The sequence below is a fragment of the Mustela lutreola genome, chromosome 6 (assembly GCF_030435805.1).
Source record: "Mustela lutreola isolate mMusLut2 chromosome 6, mMusLut2.pri, whole genome shotgun sequence".
NCBI classification, from domain to species: domain Eukaryota; kingdom Metazoa; phylum Chordata; class Mammalia; order Carnivora; family Mustelidae; genus Mustela; species Mustela lutreola.
Genome location: NC_081295.1, coordinates 47,792,641 through 47,816,197, shown reverse-complemented (window position 1 = coordinate 47,816,197; position 23,557 = coordinate 47,792,641). Strand labels below are relative to the sequence as shown.

At 39.7% G+C, this 23,557-nt stretch overlaps 2 protein-coding genes across 3 annotated transcripts in view; one reads left to right on the top strand and one right to left on the bottom strand.

Moving 5' to 3' along the window:
- Positions 1-820: 820 nt before the first annotated feature.
- Positions 821-7,993, bottom strand: TENT5A (terminal nucleotidyltransferase 5A). Of its 2 annotated transcripts, none has more exons than XM_059177215.1 (3): positions 7,635-7,993; positions 6,913-7,456; positions 821-5,554 (listed from the first exon to the last, which is right to left on the bottom strand). In XM_059177215.1, exons 1-3 carry the CDS (start codon positions 7,652-7,654, stop codon positions 4,778-4,780), a joined length of 1,341 nt encoding a protein of 446 aa, XP_059033198.1. In that variant the 5' UTR covers positions 7,655-7,993; the 3' UTR covers positions 821-4,777. The 2 variants fall into 2 exon arrangements, with proteins under 2 accessions (XP_059033198.1, XP_059033200.1); XM_059177217.1 differs by having other exon boundaries at positions 7,690-7,992.
- Positions 7,994-8,344: 351 nt separating this feature from the next.
- Positions 8,345-23,557, top strand: part of LOC131834582 (uncharacterized) — a 59,770-nt gene continuing 44,557 nt past the window's right edge. The window contains exons 1-4 of the mRNA XM_059179276.1: positions 8,345-8,392; positions 8,495-8,849; positions 16,050-16,127; positions 17,290-17,342. Of these exons, the coding sequence (XP_059035259.1) occupies positions 8,345-8,392; positions 8,495-8,849; positions 16,050-16,127; positions 17,290-17,342 (534 nt within the window). The remainder of the gene's footprint in view (positions 8,393-8,494; positions 8,850-16,049; positions 16,128-17,289; positions 17,343-23,557) is intronic.

Here is a 23,557-nt window from a genome sequence, read left to right as displayed (position 1 = left end):
AATGAAATATATGTGAGGGAAACTGAATTTTAATACCAGGAGTGGCTCGTTCATAGATGCAGTGCAAGCATGCATTTATCCAACATCAGGACTTTAAATGGCTTTAAAAATCACAAGTATGTCCTATAATAGCCCAGGCTTACCAAATTCTCATGCTACTAATGGAGAAAATCTCCAAAATTACATGAAGAAAAAAAAATTAATAAATAAACATATGTCCCTGGTGATCCAAACTGGCGAGAGTATGTTGAGTATCAGTCAAAGGGGCGGTTTTTTGGCACCCAACACTCACATGCACTCAAACTGTAACTTATTAGATCCTATGATTGCTCTTCCTTCCACTTCCCCTTCCAATTACCAGCTTCCAATTCTTATTCCCCTTCTCTCAATTCAGAATGTAAACACTTCTGGACAATATTATAGAGCCTAAAACCATAAACAACCACTGATGACTTTATCACAGCACTTGGGCTACTCATGAAAACCAAGGCCCTTTTAAGGTTACTGGAGCCCTGTAATCCAGAGCTGTTAGTCTCTACTGATGGTTGAAAACTTGTCTGACTTCCGGGTTAGTTAACACTAAGTTCAGACCCAGTTAAAAAAATTTGGCACTCACTAGCTAGACTGTTTTGGAGCTAATTGAGCTAGTGAGAGATAGGCTGGCTGAAAGCTGAACATTTTAATGTTACTGTAATTAAAATTTTGCGAAGGCTATTTTTTCCCCAAATATTGCCTTGTCTTTTCTCATGGACTCAAGCTGGGATTCAGAGGACACAGTCTTTAGCCAGAACAGACGCCAAAGATAAAAGACACAACTCAATAGAAAAAAATAACTTCTTTTTATTTACAAGAAAAAAAAAATCCAAATATTGGATGCTGTAAACAAAATTCACAATCTGTTCCCTCCAGCACTGATTCAAACATGTCAGTTTTTAAAAAGTTCATTCTCCATCAACTCCTTTTCTGCCTGTGACACAGTCTAAAGTCAAAAATTCCAAAAGAGTGACCCAAGGTGCAGCTTGCTGCAATAGGACATCTCAGAGCAGGCAACGGTTGTAGAGAGGTTGAAGAGAGAGAGAGAGCCAGTGGGCAGAGCCTTCTCCATTCTGCAAGTCTTTGCAGCAAATTTTGCCAAGTTACCTTAACATCTTCCAACTTTGTATTTTTTCCATGTATTTTGTTAGCAAGCCATTATTACAACAAAATATTACATAGAGATGCTTTCTTGGCACTGAAAAGGCTATGCTATGAGAAATCTTAAAGAAAGATTATATTTAAATAGGTGTTATATATGATTTTTTTTTTCAGTTTTTGGTTTCATGTAATACACTGTCTTTAAACAACAGAAAAAGCTTATTTTTGAACTGCTGACAACTTTCAACATATTACATTTCATTTACAAAATAGTTCACAATATTTATTTGACAAGCACTGTATTGAAAACAACTTTATGCACAGTAAAGCAACCAACGATAAGCTAACAGAAAGGGGTGGCAAAAATAGGATGTTCTTTTTTTTTTTTTTTTTTAAAGTTTCTTCCATGGCTTGGCTTACAGATATTCTTCCATCCTAGGATCATTTGGAGCCACATTAAAATAGTCCACCCACTACCGAAGGGAGCAGCTACTTGATCACACTTCAAGAAGGAAAAAGTCCATCTTAATGTAGGACTCCTTGAGGCAACCAGATTTACTGCATATCGACTTTTTTAAAGGGCACTGTCACAGGTCAAATGTTCTCTGACATGCCAAACTAGACAGGTGAGAAGCGCCTCCAGAAGATAAAACTTCTTCCTGCTTTAAAGTTAACAGCACGCTAGGCCAGATAAACACAAAAGCAAGCAAATCACAGGCACTAATCAGGAGTTGAGAGCTGTTCTTTTCTCTGACTTATACACACGGCTCTCTCTCACCAGACATTCAAACTTTTAGGTTACACATCCACAAAGAGAGACATATATTCCACTGTTTGTTCAACTACATATGCACAAGACTATAGTACGTACAAAAGAGAAATAAATTATGTAAGTTTTAAAGTACTGCTGAAGGTTGTCTTGAGCACAGCCTGTTCTATCTGAATGCCAGGTGTTGGCACTTCCAACTATGCTACCCACCCTGGAATAAGCAGGAAAAGAACATAAATACTTCAGAAAATGGAAAGTATATTTTCAAATAAGGCCCTAAACAAAAATCCGTGTCATAAATTAACAGCAGATTGTTGCTATGGCAGAGCCAGAGATGTCCAGATTCTTGTTAATATAGTGGACAACTCACTTGTCAAAGAGAATGAAAAGGAAGAAAGCAGATCTCCATCTGCTCCTATGTTCCCAAGTGTTCTCTTAGTTTTCTTTTAGGAAACACCAAACAGGTAAACAGGTGGAGCTGTGGCTTCTGATAGTTAAGAATGAGGCTTAATCTGCAAATGGAATCATTTCCGGGGAATTCACAATTAATTTTCAAACCCAGGGCTGGAGTGAGGGAGAATGAGCCAACATGGGAGAAAAGAGTTCCCTAGGAAACAGTGACTGGCAGTGCAGTAGCTGTTACAGCTCAGACAGAATTCACAGGGAAGCTGCCACAGCAAACCCATCAAGTTCATGTTAAGGCTTCAAAGAAAGATGTGCAAAGGTAGTTTCTGATAGATCAACCCTACAATTGAGCATCTGGGTGATGCCTAGATAACAAACAAATGACACTGCCAATAGGATGATGCTATTTTCTTTCTCAGTCCCTCTTGAATTTGATGACAAAAATCTGGTAGGTTCTTCAGAGGAATTATCATACTAAGCAGTCATCCACTAGAGTTGGTAGGAATTATGTGGCTATTTCACAATACAAAGAAAGTTTTGCATGTGTTAGTTTTGTTTTTAACAAACGCATTTTCAGAGACCAGTGTCCAAAGGAATTCAGAGCTGGGAAAAGGAACGGTTTTAGAATTAGCCGTCACTGAACTGAAATGGTAATGCCAGTTCATTTCACAAAGATTTAACTGGTCTCTTGGGAAAGAGATAATAGAGTTGGATCTGATTCAATGCAAAGTGACTGAATTTAAAGTACAGTACTAAGTATTTAAATGCAGTGTGACAACCAGATCTAATGTGTTTCATATTGGCATGAATTTATAAAATTGTATATATAATATATATCTCATATATAAATTTTAAGCAATTGTGCAAATACTCTTTAAAAAGGGTCATTTCACATTTACTAAATTCTAGTGGTCCTGGAATGCAGAATGCATTCATTAAAAAATTCATTTAAATATTAATAAGTAGTGTTCAAATCATCAGAAATTTTATTAGCAGTCAGAGATTTAAATGGACTATTCCATGATCCACTGGATTATACACCATGGAGGCATGCAAGTACTACACAAAATAAAAGGGTTTCTACTGTCCAAATGGCAGTTCAGTACAAAAAGAGTGCTCTGCCAAACAAATATTCTCCCATTTGTAGAATTCTATGGCTCACAAAAAAAAAAAGAAAAAAAAAACTCACTAAAAATGTATAATCTCTGCTCTTCCTATCATATATATTAATTGTTTTCCTCCTTCATTTGCTTTAATTTTTTAGATGTGGGTTTTAACTCATCACTGCAATATACCCACGTCTCATGTCATCCTGCTGAAAACATAAAAGCACACAGTATTTAAACATTTTCTATTTGCTACATTATTCTAGACCATAGTCAATGTATTATGTGTATATAGATATACATGTCCCAAATATGTATATCTATATGCACATCATGTACACACACATACACATGTACCTATAATAATATTACACCAACAATGTTAACTTTATACAAGTATTTGCCAAGAAAAAATAGGGCATTTCCTCCACCATTCACAAGCTTATATGTTGTTTTATTTTCCTTGAGTCCCTGATAAAATAAAATAATCATTAAACCATAAAATTTTTCCACTTCAAATTTTCAGAAGGCAACAGGCACTTTGATGTTTATTGGTGTGTAACAAATATAGTTAACTCTTTATATATTCTATTATATCTCTTCTACTTGGGTATTTTTATCTGTTAAATCTTTGGTCCTTGAGCATACTTTCTTTGCTATAGCTGTTTTTGCTTGCATTTTCATATTTTAAAAATGCAGGCTATGTACACAGCTGGAAATAATGGATTGTGTCATTAAGTTCTGCTGTTTGCTATGAGAACTGCACCAACCTACTACTGTTCATTTGGAGCAAGCTGTTTCTGTTAGCGTAATAGGATAGTTTGACAGACAGCACTTGCTGCAAGTCTCAGATAGTAATCCCAACTTTGGAGTCCCTTTCTTTACATTATTGTTACTATCTGAACTTCTGAATTGATAATTAGGTTGGGGTAAGATCTTTTTTCTGTATTTTCCCTTTTCTAAATTCCATCTTATAAGAAACTCTTTTTTTTTTTTTTTCCTATGGCAAAGCTATGGGAGCAGGTACTGCAAACCCATATTGTCATCAAGCATTTTTTTTTTCCCTTGTTTATTTTAGGAGAACCAGGTTGTTTTGAATGACAGGTCTCTTTTGTTTCAGGATAGAATCCAACTAGGTTGGAGGAAGAGATGAGAGGGTAGGTGGGTAAGGAGGGATGTTTTGAGATCATGTTCCCATACCTATGAAAAGATCCACAAGCTTTGCCAAGCTTAAAACCAGGAGCAGATCTTCATTGCACAAAGCATATCTTTAATTGGGGCTGGGTCACTCAGCCTTTGTTATTTACTTATTTACCCTATCCTGTTTGAAATGGCTTCCCCTCAGGACATTTTTAAATGATTCTTAATTGCAGGGTAGCCAAGTGGAGTATGTCTGTTGCTGGCATGTGAATACTGGCTGGACCTGTGCAATGTAGTAATTGCTGAAGTTGGCATCTGCTACATAGGGGGCCGGCTGGTAATAGCAAGTGACATTAGCCACGTTAGGGATGACATTTTGGTCAGCTAGCACCCGAATAGCCAACATTGTGATAAGGTTTAAAGTCTGTCTTCTTTCATGTCCCATCAGGCACACTGTACTCTCATTCACCACTCCATGAAGGGTCATGAGATAGTCATACTTGCGGTCTTCCAATCCCACGAAGTGGTTCTGCAAATAGGACTCCAGTTTCCTCTGTTGCTCTCCAATGTCTGAGAAGTCGATGAAAAACCTGGAACACATATACCTCTGAAGGGTCTTGATCTCATCAGAGGCGGGCCTAAAGCCCCTCACTAATAGGTTGCAGTACTTAAGTAGGCCGCCCCCTCTGATTTCCTCCGGGTTCCTGGTGGCAATGATCTTGTTACAAAGGTGATCAAAGGCTTCGTGGAAATCACCATAGACGCTCTCACCAATTATTGTGGGATGAAATGTTTCAGTCATTGGGTTCTCTGAACATTCATAAAAGAGGAGAAGAGAGTCTAATTTGATTTGAAAAGAATCTACACTAAATTCAAACTGCCTCCGGAGAGAATCCACAAATTTCAGTTCCACATTTTTGCCACTGTTGTTTGACAAGGATATAAGACTCCATCGGTCAGAGTCATTGCACACTTTAACCATTTTCTGCACATAAGCTTCCTACAATTTAAAAGATAAAACAAGAAGATGAGCAAACCTAGAAAAAATAATAAATAAACAAATACATCTTCTTCACAGTTGATAATTATTTTGTTCCTTCCCTTTTGTTTTGTCAAGTTTCAGCAAAACACTACCTACAGTCTCAAACAGTCCTCTGAAAACAGAAAAAAAAATGCATTTAACGAGTGGTTTTAGCGTCTGGGAAAGAGACTAGAAGTAACAGTTTGAGGCTTTTGGCAGACATAGCACACTACTAAGACGTTCTGTTGTCCTGTCTGACTTTTGAAATGTTATTTTTTTTAAATGGTCTTATAGGTAGAATATTCACACGATATCCACACAATACTCAGAAGACAGAAAGGCACACAGTGGAAAGTTGGTCCGCTTCTCACCCTTGTCCCTCCTCACCCAGTTCCACCTCCCCTGAGGCAACTGATGAGATTAGAATCTTGTCCCTCCAGGGGTACTCTGCAATTACAATCCAGTATGAACTAAATAAATTAGGATATTCTGGGAGACAGATTCCTCAGACAATTTTAATTGTATAAAACACGCTTTGAGCCAAGTGTGTGTGTTGGGGGGGGGGGAGTACCCACAATATCCTTCACACGTGAGTCAACCAGGAGAAGCACCACATATATCCTTCACACATGGGAGTCTGCCATGCAGCTGAGAAACCTAATCACACTATTCAATACGGTAATAAGCCCACTGACTGGATCCTGATTCAGGCTGCTCTTTCTCCAAAAAGCTAGACCATAAAATGACTCAAAAAACGATACACATCATTTCATTCTTCCACTTAATCAGAATCCACTCTGGACAAGACGCAAGCAAGAAAAGCCAGAGTTAAGAAAAAACAAAACAAAACACCCGAAAGAGAAGGGAGAACAGAGGAGAAAGAAGAGTAGTGGCGCTGAAGAACCAAGTGAACTTAAAACACTCAACACAGTCCACGCACCTTCGTTGACTCATTAAACAATTTTTTTTTTTTTAAGATTTTATTTATTTATTTGTCAGAGAGAGAGCGAGCGAGAGCGAGCACAGGCAGACAGAGTGGAAGGCAGAGTCAGAGGGAGAAGCAGGCTCCCTGCGGATCAAGGAGCCGGATGTGGGACTCGATCCCAGGACGCTGGGATCATGACCTGAGCCGAAGGCAGCTGCTTAACCAACTGAGCCACCCAGGCGTCCCGTCATTAAACAATTTTTTAAAAACAAAAAACAAACAAACAAATATAGAAGCATGCCCAAACCCAAAGCACGGCCGCAGGTCTACGGCATCAAACCGACGCCCCTCGGCCCGCCGCACCCCAGCCTTGCCCCGCGAGCGGACCCGAGCCCATTTCGGGGGGCTTTACCTTGAGCGTGAGTGGCGTAATCTTCTCTTTGTTCACCCCTTCGGGTAAGAAGTCCAACAGGCAGTCCAGCACGACGTCCTTCACAGTCTGAAACTCCTCTTCTCCACGCAGGTCGGCGCAGAAGATGAGGTCCAGGTCCTTGTAACCCAGGCCGCTGTCCTGGTGCAGAACGTGGCTGGCCGCGGAGCCGTTGAGGCGCACGTCGCGGACGCCGATACGCTTCTCGGCCAGGCGCCGCCGCACCACCTTCACGATCAGGCTCGGCTGCAGCTCGAGCGTGGGGAAGTTGCCGCGCCCGTGGATCGGGATGGTCTCGCTCAGGATGCCGTCCAGCCGCTGCACTTGCTCCCAGGTCAGCACATTGCAGTGCGCTGTGGGGCTTTCGCAATAGTCCAAGCAGTGCCCGCCGAAGTCGCCGCCGCCGCCGAAGTCGCCGCCCAACGGGATGTAAGCGCCGCCGGCTAGCTCGTCCTCCGCCATGGCAAAGTACCCTTCGCCTTCCGCCATGAAGTGCCCTCCGAACGCCACCTGGCCCTGGTCAGTCCTAAAAGCCAAAGGGAGGTAAGGAGCGCGGTGAGGACGCGCCGCGGCGGACAGGGGCCCGTAAAGAGCGCGCCCCCTCCCCGGTTCGTCCGCAAGCTCGAGGGCTCCTCGGAGACTCTCCCTCCCCAGACCCCCACAGTTCCCAGCCGCGCCCCGCGTCCCGCAGAGAAGCCCCGCACCAAAAGTATCTCTGATGCATCTGGAAAGCGTAAGCGGGAGTCCCGTCTGTGTCACCTGGAGGCGGCCGCCCCTTCGAGGAGCGCAGCGAGCGAGGAAACGCGAGGCGGCAACACTTCTAGGAGTGCGAGTGCGCTCTCGGCAGCAGCGAGCGACTTAGTCCTTCCTAGACCCCGCCGCCTGCGCTGGCCGCCCCCGCCCCTCGCCCCCGCCCGCGCCGCGGTCGCCTCAGCTGCGGTGGTCCCGGAGGTGGCGCCTCCAGCTGCCGCCGCAGCACACGTTACTGTCTCTGGAGCTTTAGCAGTTGTGCGGGGAAAATGTCTTCAGTACTTTTTTTATACCGGGCCTTTCCGCGCTTCCGGGGCCCGGGCGCAGCTCGCTCGCCACACCCTCTTCATCTGCATAGGGCACCGCCCCCCCGCCCCGCGGGCCAACGGGCTGTGCTGCGCGGCTGGCCGAGCGGTCCGTAGAGTGCGAGACGAGTAGGTGTTTGTCTGTGCATGTGTGTGTGTGTGTTTGCACACATATTTAATTTAGAGACGGTCTTCCGCTTCCAAGCCTCTTTTTTCCTTTTCATCCAACAAAAAGACACTTAAAATACCTCAAGACTTATAAGTGGCCCTAAAAACTGAGCTGGGTGAAATCGCTCAACTGCAGAAAGTCGCCAAACATAAAATTCTCTCCAGATTAAAGGTGTCGTTTTAGCTTAATGATGGGGCTCAAGGGATTCCTCAGGACCTCCCGTTTAGACAGCGTATCGGTATAAAGCGAGACCGTTTTCCCAAGCCACAAAACCGGTTCTGGTGTGAACTCAAGAGTCCACTTGTCCATGCATATTAATCTCCGCGAGTGAGGGGAAGAGCTTGCTGTGTTTCGATTCTCGAAACCTCTGGAAGTGGGAAGTGCCGGGGAGCTCCAGGCGCACCCGAGGAGACGCGGGGGCGGGGCCGCGAGCGTGCGTCCAACTCGTGCGCACGAGCAGCTCCGGGCGTCCGGGAGCTCGACGTCGGCCAGCGCGCGTCACCGAGCGGGCGCCCCGGCGTTTCGGGCGGCGGGGCAGGCGAGCGGCCAAAGGCCAAGAGCGACGCAGGCCCGAGGTAGGGCGCGGGGAGCGCGCGGCCTCTGTGTCGCGCTAAGCACTGTGGCGCGGGCCCGGACGTACCGGGGCGCGTTCTGTCTCCGACAGAAGAAGCGAAGCGCGTTCGTCCCACGCCAAGGTTTGCCTTTCTCAAGTAAATATAGATGTCCGTGTGAAATTATCTAGTTTTCCACGAAACGTGAAAGGGCGAGTCTAAAAGTTAAGAGTTCCTCTATCCAAGTTCAGTCACTTAGGCAGTGCGAAAGGATGGTTACCCCCTCACGCGCTCCCGCTCGCACCACCCTGTTTGCTAGAAAGCTCCCCCTCCCACCCCCCGCCTTTCTTCCGGCCATTTATTCCCGCCGCAGGCTGCTTTTTCCAAACTGAGTAACTGCCCTGACGTGGGGCAAAGGGGAGCACACCCTCCGGAGAAGCTGAAGACGCTCTCCCAGGGCCCTGCAAAACCCCAGCCGCCCAGCCTGGGAGGAAGAACAGTCCGTCCCGCGGGAATTGAGGGAGCCCCATCCGAGTTACCAAAGCTGCGCGCCCTGGGGAAAGCGGGTGGGGCGGGGGCGCGCAAGTAGTGGGGCAGGGAAGGACAGTAACCCGCCGAGTATCCAGCTGCGTGGCAACACCGCCCCCTGCCGGTGCCCAGCGGAGCCGTGTCCCAAAGCGGAGAAAACAGGCTGGATCTTAGACGGAAGCCATTATCCCTCAGTGCCTGGCCTGGCAGTGGTGAGATGGGGGTGACGCTAGGACGACTGCACAATACTCACAGGCCCATAACCCCCCAAAGCGCGTGCATTCCTGTCCGATCCGAATTCGCCATTCTGTCCAGGCATTCAGAGAAATTATATATGTGTATATTTAAGGTTTGATCACCCATTATGTGCCAGGCACCAAGCTAAGTGCTCAGGATATAAGAATGACTATATTTCCCACAATCTAAGTGGGCATGACTGGCAAGTACATAATTATGGTTCAGCCCTACCTCTATTAGGGAGAAGTATATCCTGACATGAATGGTGGACCACCCGATTAGGGGAACTGGGAGAGAAGCCCAGAAGAGAGGTGTCATTTCGATTGGATCTTTAAAAAGTGGACTTTACCTCCATGGTTGAGTAAGGAGGAGACAGGCATTATCAACAAAGGGAAGAGAGAATTAGAATGTTTGAGAAAGGATGTATAGACTATCATGGTAAGGAATGAGATTGGTAGTTCATTTGCATAAGGTTCATGGGCGTTCCAGGAACTTGTTGAGCACCTGTGGGCTATCCTCAGGGCTTTACACCTAAAACTTCATTTAATATTCAATTTAAAAGAAGGTATTCTGTGTCAGAAATTTGGAAACAGAGAAACTGTGGGGTAAAGAAACCTGCCCAAATTTCATGGCTAATAAGAGATGGAGCAAGACCTTGAACGCAACCCATTTGACTGCATTTAGCCATCATTTTCAGGAACGGGATTATCTGTAGTTTACAAGTATCTTCTCATTGGAAGGCAAGAAAAGTACAAATGGCAAAAATAATTAGAAGATAAAAAAACCTGTTGAAAATGTTTCTTTCAAAGACCAATGTGAATTCTGCCCTTTCTAAAAATGAGGCCATAGGGGTAGATCACGAATTAGGTACTCTGCATCAAAAAAAGCAAGTGTTTAGCTCCACTGCTATTTTTGTGTACTTTATTTTAACCCTTCCTCTAAAAAGTGAAGGGAAAAAAAGTTTCAGAGCTGTGAGCACCTAGACTTCATGCATGTCCAGGATTTTGTTCTGTGGGTCTAAGGGAATCTGCATTTAACCAAGTTCCCTGATTCTATTACAATGCCAAGCCACACTTTGCACTGTATTGACAACATTCACTGCAACCCAGTTCTCCAGGTGCTCTCCCAAGCAGAGCCTGCTCTTCTCTGCCCAGTTGTTCCCTTCAGCCTGGCTGCTCTTATGGCCTCTCCCAAAAGTAGAGGTCATGGCTGGAAGGCGGTAGAGCTTGAGACCAGACATAGAAGGCCTATGCATGAGACCCTGCGCTGGAGAAAAGATGAATTCTAGGATCAATGGGCAAGAGTCCTCCTCTTAAAAATGCCAGGGCTTTGTGGTTGACACTTCCTTAAATCTTTATCAAAGCATTTCCTGCTCCCGACCTGGGTTCCCCATCACAGCAACCTTCTGTATCTCCACAATCCAGACCCTGCTACCTCCTGCACTAGGACATCTGGGATATCTTGCTTTTGGCAGTACCTTGGTGATGCTTTGACTGGATTAATATGTGCCTGATTCATAGTGGCCACTTGATATGTACTGTTGAATGAAAACCTCTGTTGTCCTTTGTTTCTCTTCTCCCTGTCTTCGAACTGAGATAATATTTATCGGGGGGAAGGGGGACAATGTTCATCCTTCCATGAAATTGCAAATTTTGCAGTTGCGAGCATTTTTTTTTCTAGATAACCAAAATAATTATCAAATGAGAAAAAAAATCTGTATTTTTCCTAACATATTCACAGCCTAGATATCTTTCAACACAGTTACCCTTAGTTTAAATTTAGGTTCGGAGCTGTTTTTTTTTTTTTTTTTCTCTCCAGTCTTCAGCTTCTGAACTTATTTGGTATATAATTTACTTTTCTCCATTTAAAAGGAAAAAGAGAGGATACCTGGGTGGCTCAGTCAGTTAAGTGGCTGACTCTTGATTTCACCTCAGATCATGATCTCAGGGTCCTGAATGGAGCCCTGTGTTGTGCTCTGTGCTGTGGGAACTCTGCTTGAGATTCTCTTCCTCTACCCCTTTCCTCTCTCTCTAAAACAAATAAATACATCTTTAAAAAAAAAATGAAAGGAAAACATATCTATGGTAATATGATTCTGAGTCTCTAAGCTGAAATTATTATTTTTTAATATTTTATTTATTATTTATTTGAGAGACAGATCACAAGTAGGCAGAGAGGCAGGCAGAGAGAGAGAGGAGGAAGCAGGCTCCCTGCTGAGCAGAGAGCCCTATGCGGGGCTTGATTCCAGGATCCTGGGATCATGACCTGAGTCGATGGTAGAGGCTTTAACCCACTGAGCCATGAGGCACCCCTAACCTGAAATTCTTAAAAGGAAGTTTTACATATATTTTTGAGAAAAAAAACCCTTATAATTAGTTGATCTTGATTTAAAGGTTACAATAATAATCAATCTACTGAAAATAAGAAATAAAAGAAAAAATTCAGTTTGGATCTTAATAATTGTTATCATTATTTAGTTTGTTAATATGTGCCAAGTGGTGTGCTCAGTATTTTATATACATTATATCTTTTAAACTTCCTGCAAATCTCAAAGTTGTTACATATTGCATACCTGTTTTCCAGATAGGGAAAATAAAGTAGAAGGTTAAATAACTGGGAGAAGTTGCAGAGCCTTGCTTCAGACCCACATGTGTACTTCCTCTCCTAGTCCCTTTCATTCTGTGAGTCTGCTTTCTACCTGTCTACTCATTTACCTTTTAGACCTAAAACTGAACTGGAATTGTACTCTCCTCCTTCTTTCTTTCAAAGTACTGGACATTCATTCAGATTGGACACAACGTTGAAGACCAAGATGTTTTATCCTGAAACAACTGTTGAAGGCCAGAATGCACAGGGGCCTAACCGGACTAATGAGAGTGTCTTCCCCAAACAAAAGTGATCTTTCTGCCTCTATGGCAGTGGAGACCAAGCAATCTGGCAGTCTTACAGCACTTATAAGTAACAGTATACACACTGAAAAACAGTGTGAGTTGTGGAAGTCTGCCCCAGGTGCATAGCAGTGATAATACCTTTCCCATTTTGCCTAATCTGCTTCCTATCTTCTCTTCTCAAAAATGGTTTTCGAAGATAGGAAGCAAACAAATATGAAATGATTCTTCCAAGCTCATACCCAGAATGAGAGGAGAGTCCAGAAAACTACTGTTTTCTACTAAAACTACTGCTCCCACTCTTGCCCCTCTCCTGGTCATCAAATCCCATTACATAACATATGTTGTTTAAAGTTATATACCCCCTTTCTCTAGCATTCTTTTTGGAATTCTGTTTCTTTTTTCCTTCTTTTATTTGGATGCTCACTACTTCTCTGTTCTGCAGTAGTCTAGCTGTGTCTCCCCATATACTTGTCTTGTTCTTGGTGTTTTCATACCAGCTCTCTCTGCTTTCTCTGTTGGCTTTTCTACTTTCCATTGCTTCTACTCTTTGATCCCTCCCACCAAAAGTGGCATAACCCTGTGGAAGCACCTTGCAATCCAGGAGAAAATTGGCAATGTGAAGAATTTGAACCGCCCCCACCCTCTTGTGTTACACTGCCTTAGGGCAGAGCCTAGTGATTCCTGAAGCCACTGAGGGATAGGCAGACATCCTTTTCCAAACATGCACATGCAGCTTTCTCCATTGTAGGGTAAACTGGAGATATCCCTGCTGTCCAGTTAGTGTTAGAGCAGCAGCTAATCAAAATGCTTCATATAAAAATTAAAACTCACTTGGGAACCTAAATTACCTATTTTCACAGAGAAATGGTTCTGTGAATGACTTTCCCCATGCTTTCTCAGGGAAATATATGTTTTTTGGGAAATGTATTTTTTTTTTTGGTTGTTTTGTTTTGTTTTGTTTTTTAATTCAGGGCCTATCAAAGGCCAGAAATATCCTAAGCCATACAGCTTGTACATTAGTTTAGGAATAATAGTCCAACTTTTTATTATTTATATACTTATTAGCAAGCAACAGGTTAACTTTTGTAGTTTTAAACTTTTCAACCCTTTTTATTCTATAACATTTAATTTTATCTTCAAAATTATTCTGATCACTGTACAGTCCTAATTTTGGAGAAAGGTCAGATGATTTTCTCCAAGTTTAGGTAGCTAGTTATGGAAAAGTTAGTTAGACTTAGTTACTCCTAACCATAGGCCAGCACCTCTTTCTCTTGGCCATACTGTTTAATCTTTTAATCCATTTGTGTGAATGGATTTAAATGATTGGTAACAAATAGTATAAGTTTGAAGGCATCCTCCAGCTACACAGAGGGTCAATTGTATAGACTACATTCACACTTTTGAATGTCTTAAAAAAGTATCACTACTCTACTGTTAAGCATTTTATATAATTTACTAAGGTGTAATTTTTAAGAGTCTTTGAAGCCTATGACTTCATAAAAATTTTATTCACTGTCATAGATCAGTGAGCTTAGGAAATTCAGTATGCAAGCAACAAATATGGTAAACAGATGTACATCATTACTCCTAAAATCACAATTGGTATCGATTGTCCTTTAATAGTTCTTCATCAGAAAGATTAGCCAGTATTTTCTTGTTCGACTATCAGTGCTGATTATGCCATAAATTCTTCCTGTTTTGACATCTTGATGAAATGCTTGCCGTTTCATTCAATGTTGTAAGTCTATGGACCAGACATTTTCCTTACTCCAAACAAAAGAGACATTCAGAAGTTGCATTCATTTGGCAAAATGTAAATTGGAAATACATATATATTTCCAACAGCTACCAAATATGAATAAATAAACCCATCATCCCTAAAATAATATTTATATTATGAGTTTTTCCTTCTGTACATTTGTACTAGAAGAATGTTTTAATTTCTCTGAAGAAAATGTACCACAAGTAATACCTTCTAAAGCTTTGAGAAGGGCTTAAGGGGGGAATATAATAAATTCTCTCTCTTTTCTAAAAGGAATTTAGTCAAAAATATTCGTGTACCTTGTGATGAAAAAGAAAAAAAAAGAGACTATCTTTGTTGGTATAGCCAGCTCATTCTGATATTTTTTAGCCAGTTCTTAACTTGTACCTATTTTGATACATCCGACAGTTGATTGATAGTTTCTTTCCTTCCACTAATAGCTGATTTCTTTTAAAGGAGCTTTGAAATTTTGGAGATATTTCAGAATAGAGTATACCCATTTTGCTAGCACAATTTTAATATGCCAAAATCAGAAATTTTATAAGTACCATTTGAATTTATAGCAGCTTTAGAAGGTATATTTTACTCATATTCATAAACCATATATTGATTCAATAATATCTGCTTTTTTGAGAAAACTTTTTTTATACATTTCTGTCATCACTATATTTCTAAAGTCTTTTTGTACTAATGGCATCCCTTACCTCAAAATTTTCTGCTGCCAAAGAAGGAAATTACAACTTAAATAATATAATTAATCTTATCTTGATGTTCGAGAGAAATTACTAACCAAAAAACATTGTTGTTGAAAGTATGAGAAACTAAACACAATAAATAATACTTAAACAAAAATGTTTTCTTTTATTTAATATATTATTTATTTGAGAGAGAGAGAAAGAGAGAATGAGCAGGGAGAGGGGTAGAAGGAGAGAGAGAGAGAACCAGGCTCCCAGCTGAGGAGGGACCCTGATGCCGGGCTAAATCTCAGGATCCTGGGAGCATAGCCTGAGCAGAAGGCAGATGAACCAAATGAACCACCCAGGTACCCTCAAAAATATTTTGTTAAAGCTACCAGAATGAAGAACATTTTTAAAAAGACAGTTTTTTAAAAATGGTACAAACTGGACTCTGAAATAGAACACTTACTTGAAAATCCTAGGTTCCTGAAGTAAAATACGAGTGAGGAAACTAGCCACAGAGTTTCTGTAGGAGGTGGGGAGATGCCTTATTCCAGCATGTGGGATAAAAGAGATTCAAGTTTAATTTCCTAATGAAAAGAAAAGCTTCAGGATGCTGTGAACTGAGCCTTGTTTGAGAAAGTATAGGGGGAAAAAAGAGCTATCAAACTTATTGATATTTGAAGCCTGGAAGCTTCTGACTCAAGAAGATTGGTTTGTAGTAAGCCACAACTACAGCAGGGGTGCTGGAAATTAAAACGGAATTTGGACTAACACATGATTAAGTAGCCACAGTTGAGATAAGTAAGGTATCTCTAAAGGGCAATAGAAAAACTGCCCTCCAGGTTTTGAAATGTACAATTACTCAATGCAGTGAATGTTTAGCATAAAGCAAGTGACATTCTTAATTTTTCTTAGCAGAAAGCCAGGATAGAATATTAAGAGAGAAAAAAATACTGTATTGTGGCTGAGAGTATTTGCCCTCATACCATCCCTGGTTTCCATTAAAATTCTGAAAACATTTATTTTTTTCTTCACAGTATTAATTTAGTCACCACTTCCCACGCCCATCTACTTAACATGAATTCTATATAAATAGTAGTTAGCTTCCTCATACTGATCAAAAATGCATGGCTTTGCTGTGTGTTAAAAAATAAATGCTTTATGCAAGTACCTGTGACTTGTCTGGTTGTCCGCTCTTCTCCTTACATGCCTTTGAACATCATCAATGTCCTTCTGTTTGTTACAGGACTCATTGAGCAAGTCACAATACTCGGAAGTGACACAGGCACATTATACACTGCTGAGCACTGGAAATACCTGCAAGGTGAGTCCATTTCATACTTCGAGTAGTATATCCATATTTTAAATTTATTATTTGAAAAATAAAATCAATAATCATCAGAAGATAACATTAAGAATAACTTCTGTTTTACTTTAAAATTTGTTAAAATATTAGATTTATGTATTACATGCACTGTATTCTGTTTTGTACATTACAACTCTAGACCACACAGACAGATGACTTGAAAATATTTCTGACTCCAAAGTAATTACCCTTTGCATATTGGGTAGGTCATTACTTTGAATCACATTTTTTTCATAAATCAAAGAAATTGAGTTATCATGACTAATTCTTAATCTGCTCTTTGTCTAAATATAGCAAACATTTGGATTAAAAAATTGAAAAACAAACTAATTATTTAATTGATCTATCTATGTGATATTAAACAGCCAGATGTCTGGTTAAAGTTTTTGTTTTTAAATAGGGCAAAATGGAAATCTCAGTTGTCTTCTAAACTTAATTAAAGACCAATTTGATCAAAACATTTACTCTGAAACTTGCATTATCGCTTTTGAATGCCTGTGTTGATCAAATTAACTAGAGGCTTTACACACTGTACTTTATGCTGTATTCAAACTTGGGTAGTCCAAGCCTCTAGCAACCCTCAGCCCTGATGTAGTGCACTGTCCCTATTTCTCTGAGTTAAAAGAGTCGGGGAGTGGGGCAGGAGGTGGTGTTTGAACCTAGCTGTGCTGGGAGGTGAAGGTATGTGTGGACATATGTATATATCTTTCACCTAAATTTTTTCCCAGATATTTATTCATTTACTCATCCTTTCTCATTTCTCATTCCTTAACACAGATGCATGGCTATTGAATCAGACTAGTGCTATCAGCCACAATTAAGCTACTTTTTGTAAATCCTTAGTTTGATCACTGGCACCAGAAAATCAACTGGCAAATAATCTAAATTAAGTAGCTTAATATGTTCTGTGTGTCTGTAGTAAAAAAAAAACCTCTATTTAGGAGGATGTTTTCAGTTGAAATATGGTCAGCTTTAAAGTTCGAATAAATCCTCAGTGTTATTATGAAACTAAGTTTCTGATTTTATGTTCATTTAATGACTCTTTTTCCTGAAGCCCCATTTACATATGATTAATGGGATTTTATTTGGGATTTACTTATTTCTCTCTTTTGTTTTTCAGCACTTCTGGGAATACTTCAGAAGCTTCCACCACTGTTCTGTTTTTTTAATCAGGTGGGATATGAAGACTAATCAGTTTTAGGTTTCAAATTGTGCCTTCATACATGTGATATGAAATTATAAATATGCCATTTACTTTTATGAGGATGTTATGTTACAACTTAAGTTCTTCTCTCTCCCTCTCTTTTTTTATTTTTTTTAAGTAGACTCCACACGCAATGTGGGGCTTCAATTCATGAACCTGAGATTAAGAGTCACATGCTGTATTGACTGAGCCAGCCAAATACCTCCTTAAATTCTACACTACTGAATAAGTTTTGATTAAATGAGTGTTTTGATTAAAACTTATGTTCTTATTCTTAGAACATTTAAGTATTATGACTATATGTCCTAAATCAAAAATACTAGTATGCTAATAAATACTAATATTAATAATACTAATATGAGGACAAAATGACTATATTTTATATCTGCTTAGTTCTTCAGAAATCTAAGATGTATGGTGGTCATACATCTACTGTGGAGGATTTGGATTCCTCCTTTAGTTTGTTTTTCTCTGACAGTGATGTTTCATATTGGTCATTGTTAAGTTATAATAGAAACGAAATACAGGGGATTTAATCCAAAATCACAAACCCACAGAGATATCACCATACTCTGTCATTTAAAATTAAAGGCTTTTGCACACTTAGTGGAAAGCATTGACTATAAATAACCAGTTTCATAAAATTGCAATGTAGGTTAATCTCCTAAGATCTGTGGACAATTGTGATGTCTCACTGAAGAACATTGTGGTCTTAAATAGTTTTAAGTCTCTTGCCTTGACTTCTTACCTATCTGTAGAGTGTCTTTCATTTTTGGCTTTAGTCCAGCTTGCTTTCGTTTGGGGCTGATTCTACTTTATTTTTTGTGTCTTTCTTTTTTAATTAATTTTGGCTAATAAATGCCTACAATATATTTTACTATATTTAATTGCACTAGGAAATTGGATTTTGATTACAACTAAGTAGAGCATTTCAAATGTAATATCATTATAGCATAAATTGGGTTTGCATCTGTGTTAGATTACATTATCCAAACACATGAAGGAGTCAGATTTCTGACTTGGTCATTCCCTGCAGGCAGGGATCTGCTGTTTCTTGCCAGTTGAAGTCTGTTTTCTTGTTATTGCTCTCACTGTCAGTGGATCATCCTCACAATTCCATAAAAGCTGTTGAACACCCAGAGGTTTTATATAGTTCTTATCTATTACATTGTTCAAGAATATTACTTTAAACAACAACAAAAAAGAAGAAAGTAAACAAGAATAGGCCGTTCTTACACAACTTCACAAACTACTTTCTTTTTTCTTTCCTTACTATTTTCAATCAAGATTTAGGTAGTTAACTCCTAGCCCCAAAATAGCTAGTTCATTTTGTGTTCAATAAATTATAATTCAAAGAAACCTTACCCAGGAAGAAACTGAATTTGTTCCAAAGGTCCAGAAGCTCTGGAGATCAGTTGTCATGTTCCTTTAACCTTATGGCAAGGTCACCTTAGTTAATGCCACATCTCTCTTATTCATTTCTTGGGAAAATCAAAGGCTAACATGCAAACAACTGAGTACATTATTCTAAGATAAAGTTATTAAATCATGTGGTTGAGGGTTGGATGCAGGAACCCTGGGGATGGATATTTTTTCCCTAGTTCTTGACATAGAATGTTTCTATGAGAACTTACAATTAGTCTCTTTAAAAGCAGCCATAGTAAATAAATTTTCTTCAACGTTGAGCCTAGGAGGCTTTGTGGGGATGAGTAAAATATTATCACAAATCTTTGTTGAGGAATTATAGGGGATTAGAAAGACATGTTTCATAACACAGAACATGTACATTCATGTCATAACTTTGGAGAGATTGTCCTCTGATGCTGAGGTGAAAAGGAATAGACACAAGATTGTTATACATGGCCAGGCTGAGAGAGCAGTAGGCTGGGCAATATTAAATGAGAAAATATATATAAATATATCCTAAAGCACGCTTGAAATGCTTTGTAACTGTTCTGCAAGATCTGGAGTGGAGCCTAATGCTTAGAAATGGAAGCTGGTGGTAGCAGAGGGAAGGTCCAGAAACTAGGTGGCGCTTCTCCTAAGCATCAGGCCCATGAGGGTTCATAAGATACTCCTAGTATTAGGCTTCAGGGAATCCTCTTTCAGGGCATCACTTTGAGGCTCAGTCAAATTTAGCTGATTCCAAGTACCACCTGAACTCAAAAGCAAGTGTATCCTGCATCCCCATCCTCCCAAACAGCTGCTGGTGAAGGATAACACCATTTACAAATATCTGCTTATAGATCTGGAACTGTTGGAATAGACAATAGGGGCTTTTAGTCCCTAGGACAGAGTCCCTTCAAACGGACTACCCTGGCAAGCTGGCAAGTTAATAGAGTACAAAATTGGCAAGTTATTCATGATCTCCATAACAGGAAGAATCTTCAGAGTTCAAAAATTTAAGGTTCACAGATGGATATATCTTCCTTATTAAAACATTAAACTCTTTAAGAAGAGATTTTGTTTTTTTAAGATTTACTTAAAGAGAGTGCATGGTGGTGGGGGGCAGAAGAAGAGAGAAAGAGGTTTTTTTTTTTTTTTTTTTTTGTTTTTTAAGGTTTTGTTTATTTATTATATCAGAGAGAGAGAGAGTAAAGGCAGGGAAAACAGCAGGTAGAGGGAGAAGCAGGCTCCTGCAAAGCAAGGAGCTCAATGTAGGACTCCATCCCAGGACCCTTCCAGGACTCTGGGATCATGACCTGAGCCAAAGGCAAATGCTTAACCAACTGAGCCACCCCGGCTTCCCAAGAAGAGATCTTAAAGAGAACCCTCACCTGACAGGAGCTGACCCTATGGGCAGCCTCTGACCCTTGCACCTAAGCATTGCCTTTTGGTAGGGTCTATTGCTTTGCCTCTGTCACCAGATAATCCCTCTTAAAATTTGTTGGCCTACATGTAATCATGGCCTTCTTTTTCTTCATTCTTCTTAGTGAAATAGTGACATGTAGCATTTTAAAAATCAATGTGATTCAATAATAAAAAATTGAAGGGCAGCAATTACAGGCAAGGTGCTTCACAAAGCCGTGCTTCCAAAGTCTAAGATCTTGATTTTAAGATAGATACAACCTAGTCCCTAAAACCATGCAGTTTCCTGCTCTGGGTCTTCCACTTCCCCATCCTGCCTGTTACTTGGTTAAAGTTTTCTAGCTGCCAGATTTTTTCCATATTTCTCCAAAGGTGGTAAATATTCAAACAATAGGCTGAAATAGATAGCAATAGGGAAAGACTTACCTCAACTAGGTTGTCAAGAAAGGCTTCTCTGTAGAGAAAATAAAGCAAAAAACTGAAGCATAAGCAATAACTAGGCATGAGAAGTTGGCAAAAGAAGGTTCCTGGCAGAGGAAAGAGGTTGTATCCAGCAGGCAAGAATCTCGTGTCCTAGTGGGATCGTAACAAGTTCTATGGAGCCAGGGCATATCGAAGAAGGGAGACAGGACATAAGATTAGTCTGTAGAGGAAGTAAAGGGCTAGATCATGAAGGTCATGGTGAGGTGTTTGGCTTTTATTATTAAGTGCAAGAAGTTACTGAAGGTTTTGAGCAGGATAGTACCAGGATTTGATTTATTTTTTGATGTATTTTGATTTGTTTGATTGTTATTTTGATTTATTTGATTCGATTTATTTCTTGCTCTGTTTGGAATAGGGAATCAAAGAGAAAAAAATGGAAAAAAGAGAAACCACTTAATAGGCAACTGCATATATCTGGGCAATTGATGAAGCTGGCTTAGACTACTGTTTTCAGTCTTGTTTGTCACAACCCGTTAGGGTCACACAATGATTTTAGTGAAATAGAATGATATACAATAGAGAATATTAGAGGCCATCATATCATTTCATGATTTTCTTCACACTTGTTATGCATATCCACCAGATACGCTTGTATAGAATTATAATGTAATAGAATTACAATACAGTTACAATTACAATACAATACAATACAATTATAATACAAATAATAGAATTATAATATATATATTTTATATATATAATATAATATATATAGAATTATAATGTAAAGTGGACTTACCACTCTGGGTACTGGTCAGAGAAGCCATGGTGATAACAGTGGAGACAGAAAGAAGAGGGGATTCATTAACATAAAGATGTCTTCAGATACGTGGAGATGAAGAGGTTGCCTTAGAAAGCACATAAAGATAGAAGAGACAAAGTTCTGTGATATATTTCATTTCATTTTAAATATTACATTCCTATCTTTGTACCCTATTCTTTAAAAAATTATTTACAACTTAGGCAGAGTAAACATATAAAAAGATTGTACCATTAATATAGGAAAATTGCAGATAAGGAGCAATTTTTTGAAGTGTACATATAAGAAGAATCAGAATGTAACCTGACGGTCACCAGTAGTTCTTTCTCTCACCTTTTGTCTGTTTCCTTTGGGGTCATTGATATATCTATAGCAGAGATTATAAGCAAATTAACAATATTTATTTTTTTAAAAAGTATGCAGGGGAGGGAATAGTAAACTCTATTCAGTCTTCATTCCTTCTAAGAGGGAATGTTCCTTGGTCTTCTGAAGTAACAATTCTAGCTTTGCTGAACTTTTTCTCAATACAGTTTGATCTCTGTTTGGTTTAATGTACTCAAGTCAGCACCATACACCTAACCTTTCAAAACTTACATTATCACCAGTGAGTAATAAAAATGTGTGGTGTCTTGGGTAAAGTGTCATGTTTATATTTTATTTTGTCTAAAATAGGATATAATGACCTCTCTTCCAGAAGGTCATCTTAATGAATATCACTGTCCGCATCTACTTGAGCATCTCAGATTTAAACTGCTATATGGGATAAGTTTTTAACCTGATGAAAAATAGATTTATAAAAAAAAAAAAAGAAAAATAGATTTATATTAAATAATTGAAACTCAGAAACTTGCCTTGAAAAGAAAGGGTGCATGTCATGGGCAATTAGCAGATCATACCCTTATGTGGGGAACTTCATACTGTGCTGACAAAAGGCTGAATCAAATAATGCTTTTTATTTTACAAACACGTATGTACACACCCCCAATGTATGAGCATTTTTAAACCCATACATATAAACAACTCATTTACAAATTGCTAAATGAGACCAGCATTTACTTCCTACTCCCTCTCTGCCGTTTGAAGAAAGCCAGTTTACTATTTCATTACCTTTCTTCCTGGGATCCTTTGCCTCAGTTATAAAAGTACATCTTTCTCCCCTCCTTTTGTCAGATGTCTTTCTTGCTTTGTGGTAGATGACAACCAAAGACCGTAATTGTATTTTAATAGTAAATTCTTAAAGATCTAGAGAGTCATAGGAATGAGTCTCTGATTGTAAAAAATTAACTTTAATGGGAGCTATTCTAGTTGAAGTACTTGAGATGCCTTCCCCATTGCTTCTCAAACCAGACCATCCAGGTACCTTATCCGTATATGCTGAATGTCCATACATTTTAATAAAGCCATCCAGAGAGCCACTCCTGACCCAACTAGTTGTGCTGCTGACTCTACTGTAAAGTCATCCCTGTGCTAGATGTACCACAGAATTTCAGCAAGTAAGGAGCTGAAGACAGGGTAGCATCATGATTTTCAATCCGTTTCTTCATTCTCAAACTTCACAAGCTTGAACCTTTCTGCAGAATTTCAGTTTGGTTTTTATTATTCACTAAGGAAGTCTGGTACATATAAAAGCTTCCTCATAGCACAGATAAGATTAACAGGCTAACAGTTCTTTGGGTAAGTAAGATTAATTATCAGGAAGCTGTTGATAGTTCATTGTTGACCTGTAAAAACCCAGTAAGAATGAGGTCAACTAAAATAATAGGTCCATTTAAAGTTTGGGTCATATAAGACGTCATTAAGAATCACATTATTTCAGCAAAGAAAATATTGCAGAGAGCTCTCCTTTTAAAAGAAAATAGTTTTTCTGCTGGAGAGCTTCCAAACCACACCATTTCAAAACTAAACACTTCAAACCATTGAAAGCTAATGTTTAACTGTCTGGTTCTCGTCTTGAAAACCTTTTCCCATCTTAGTAATTGGTTTTTGTTGAAATCCAGGTGTCATCCAGTTTTTAATCCCAATTATGTTACTTTTGCTGGGCCAAATACTTTGTCAGGGTTACTTTTTTATACCCTACACAGTATAGAGTGAATTCTACCCTTTTCTGTGTGATTAGAAGTAGTAATCAGCATT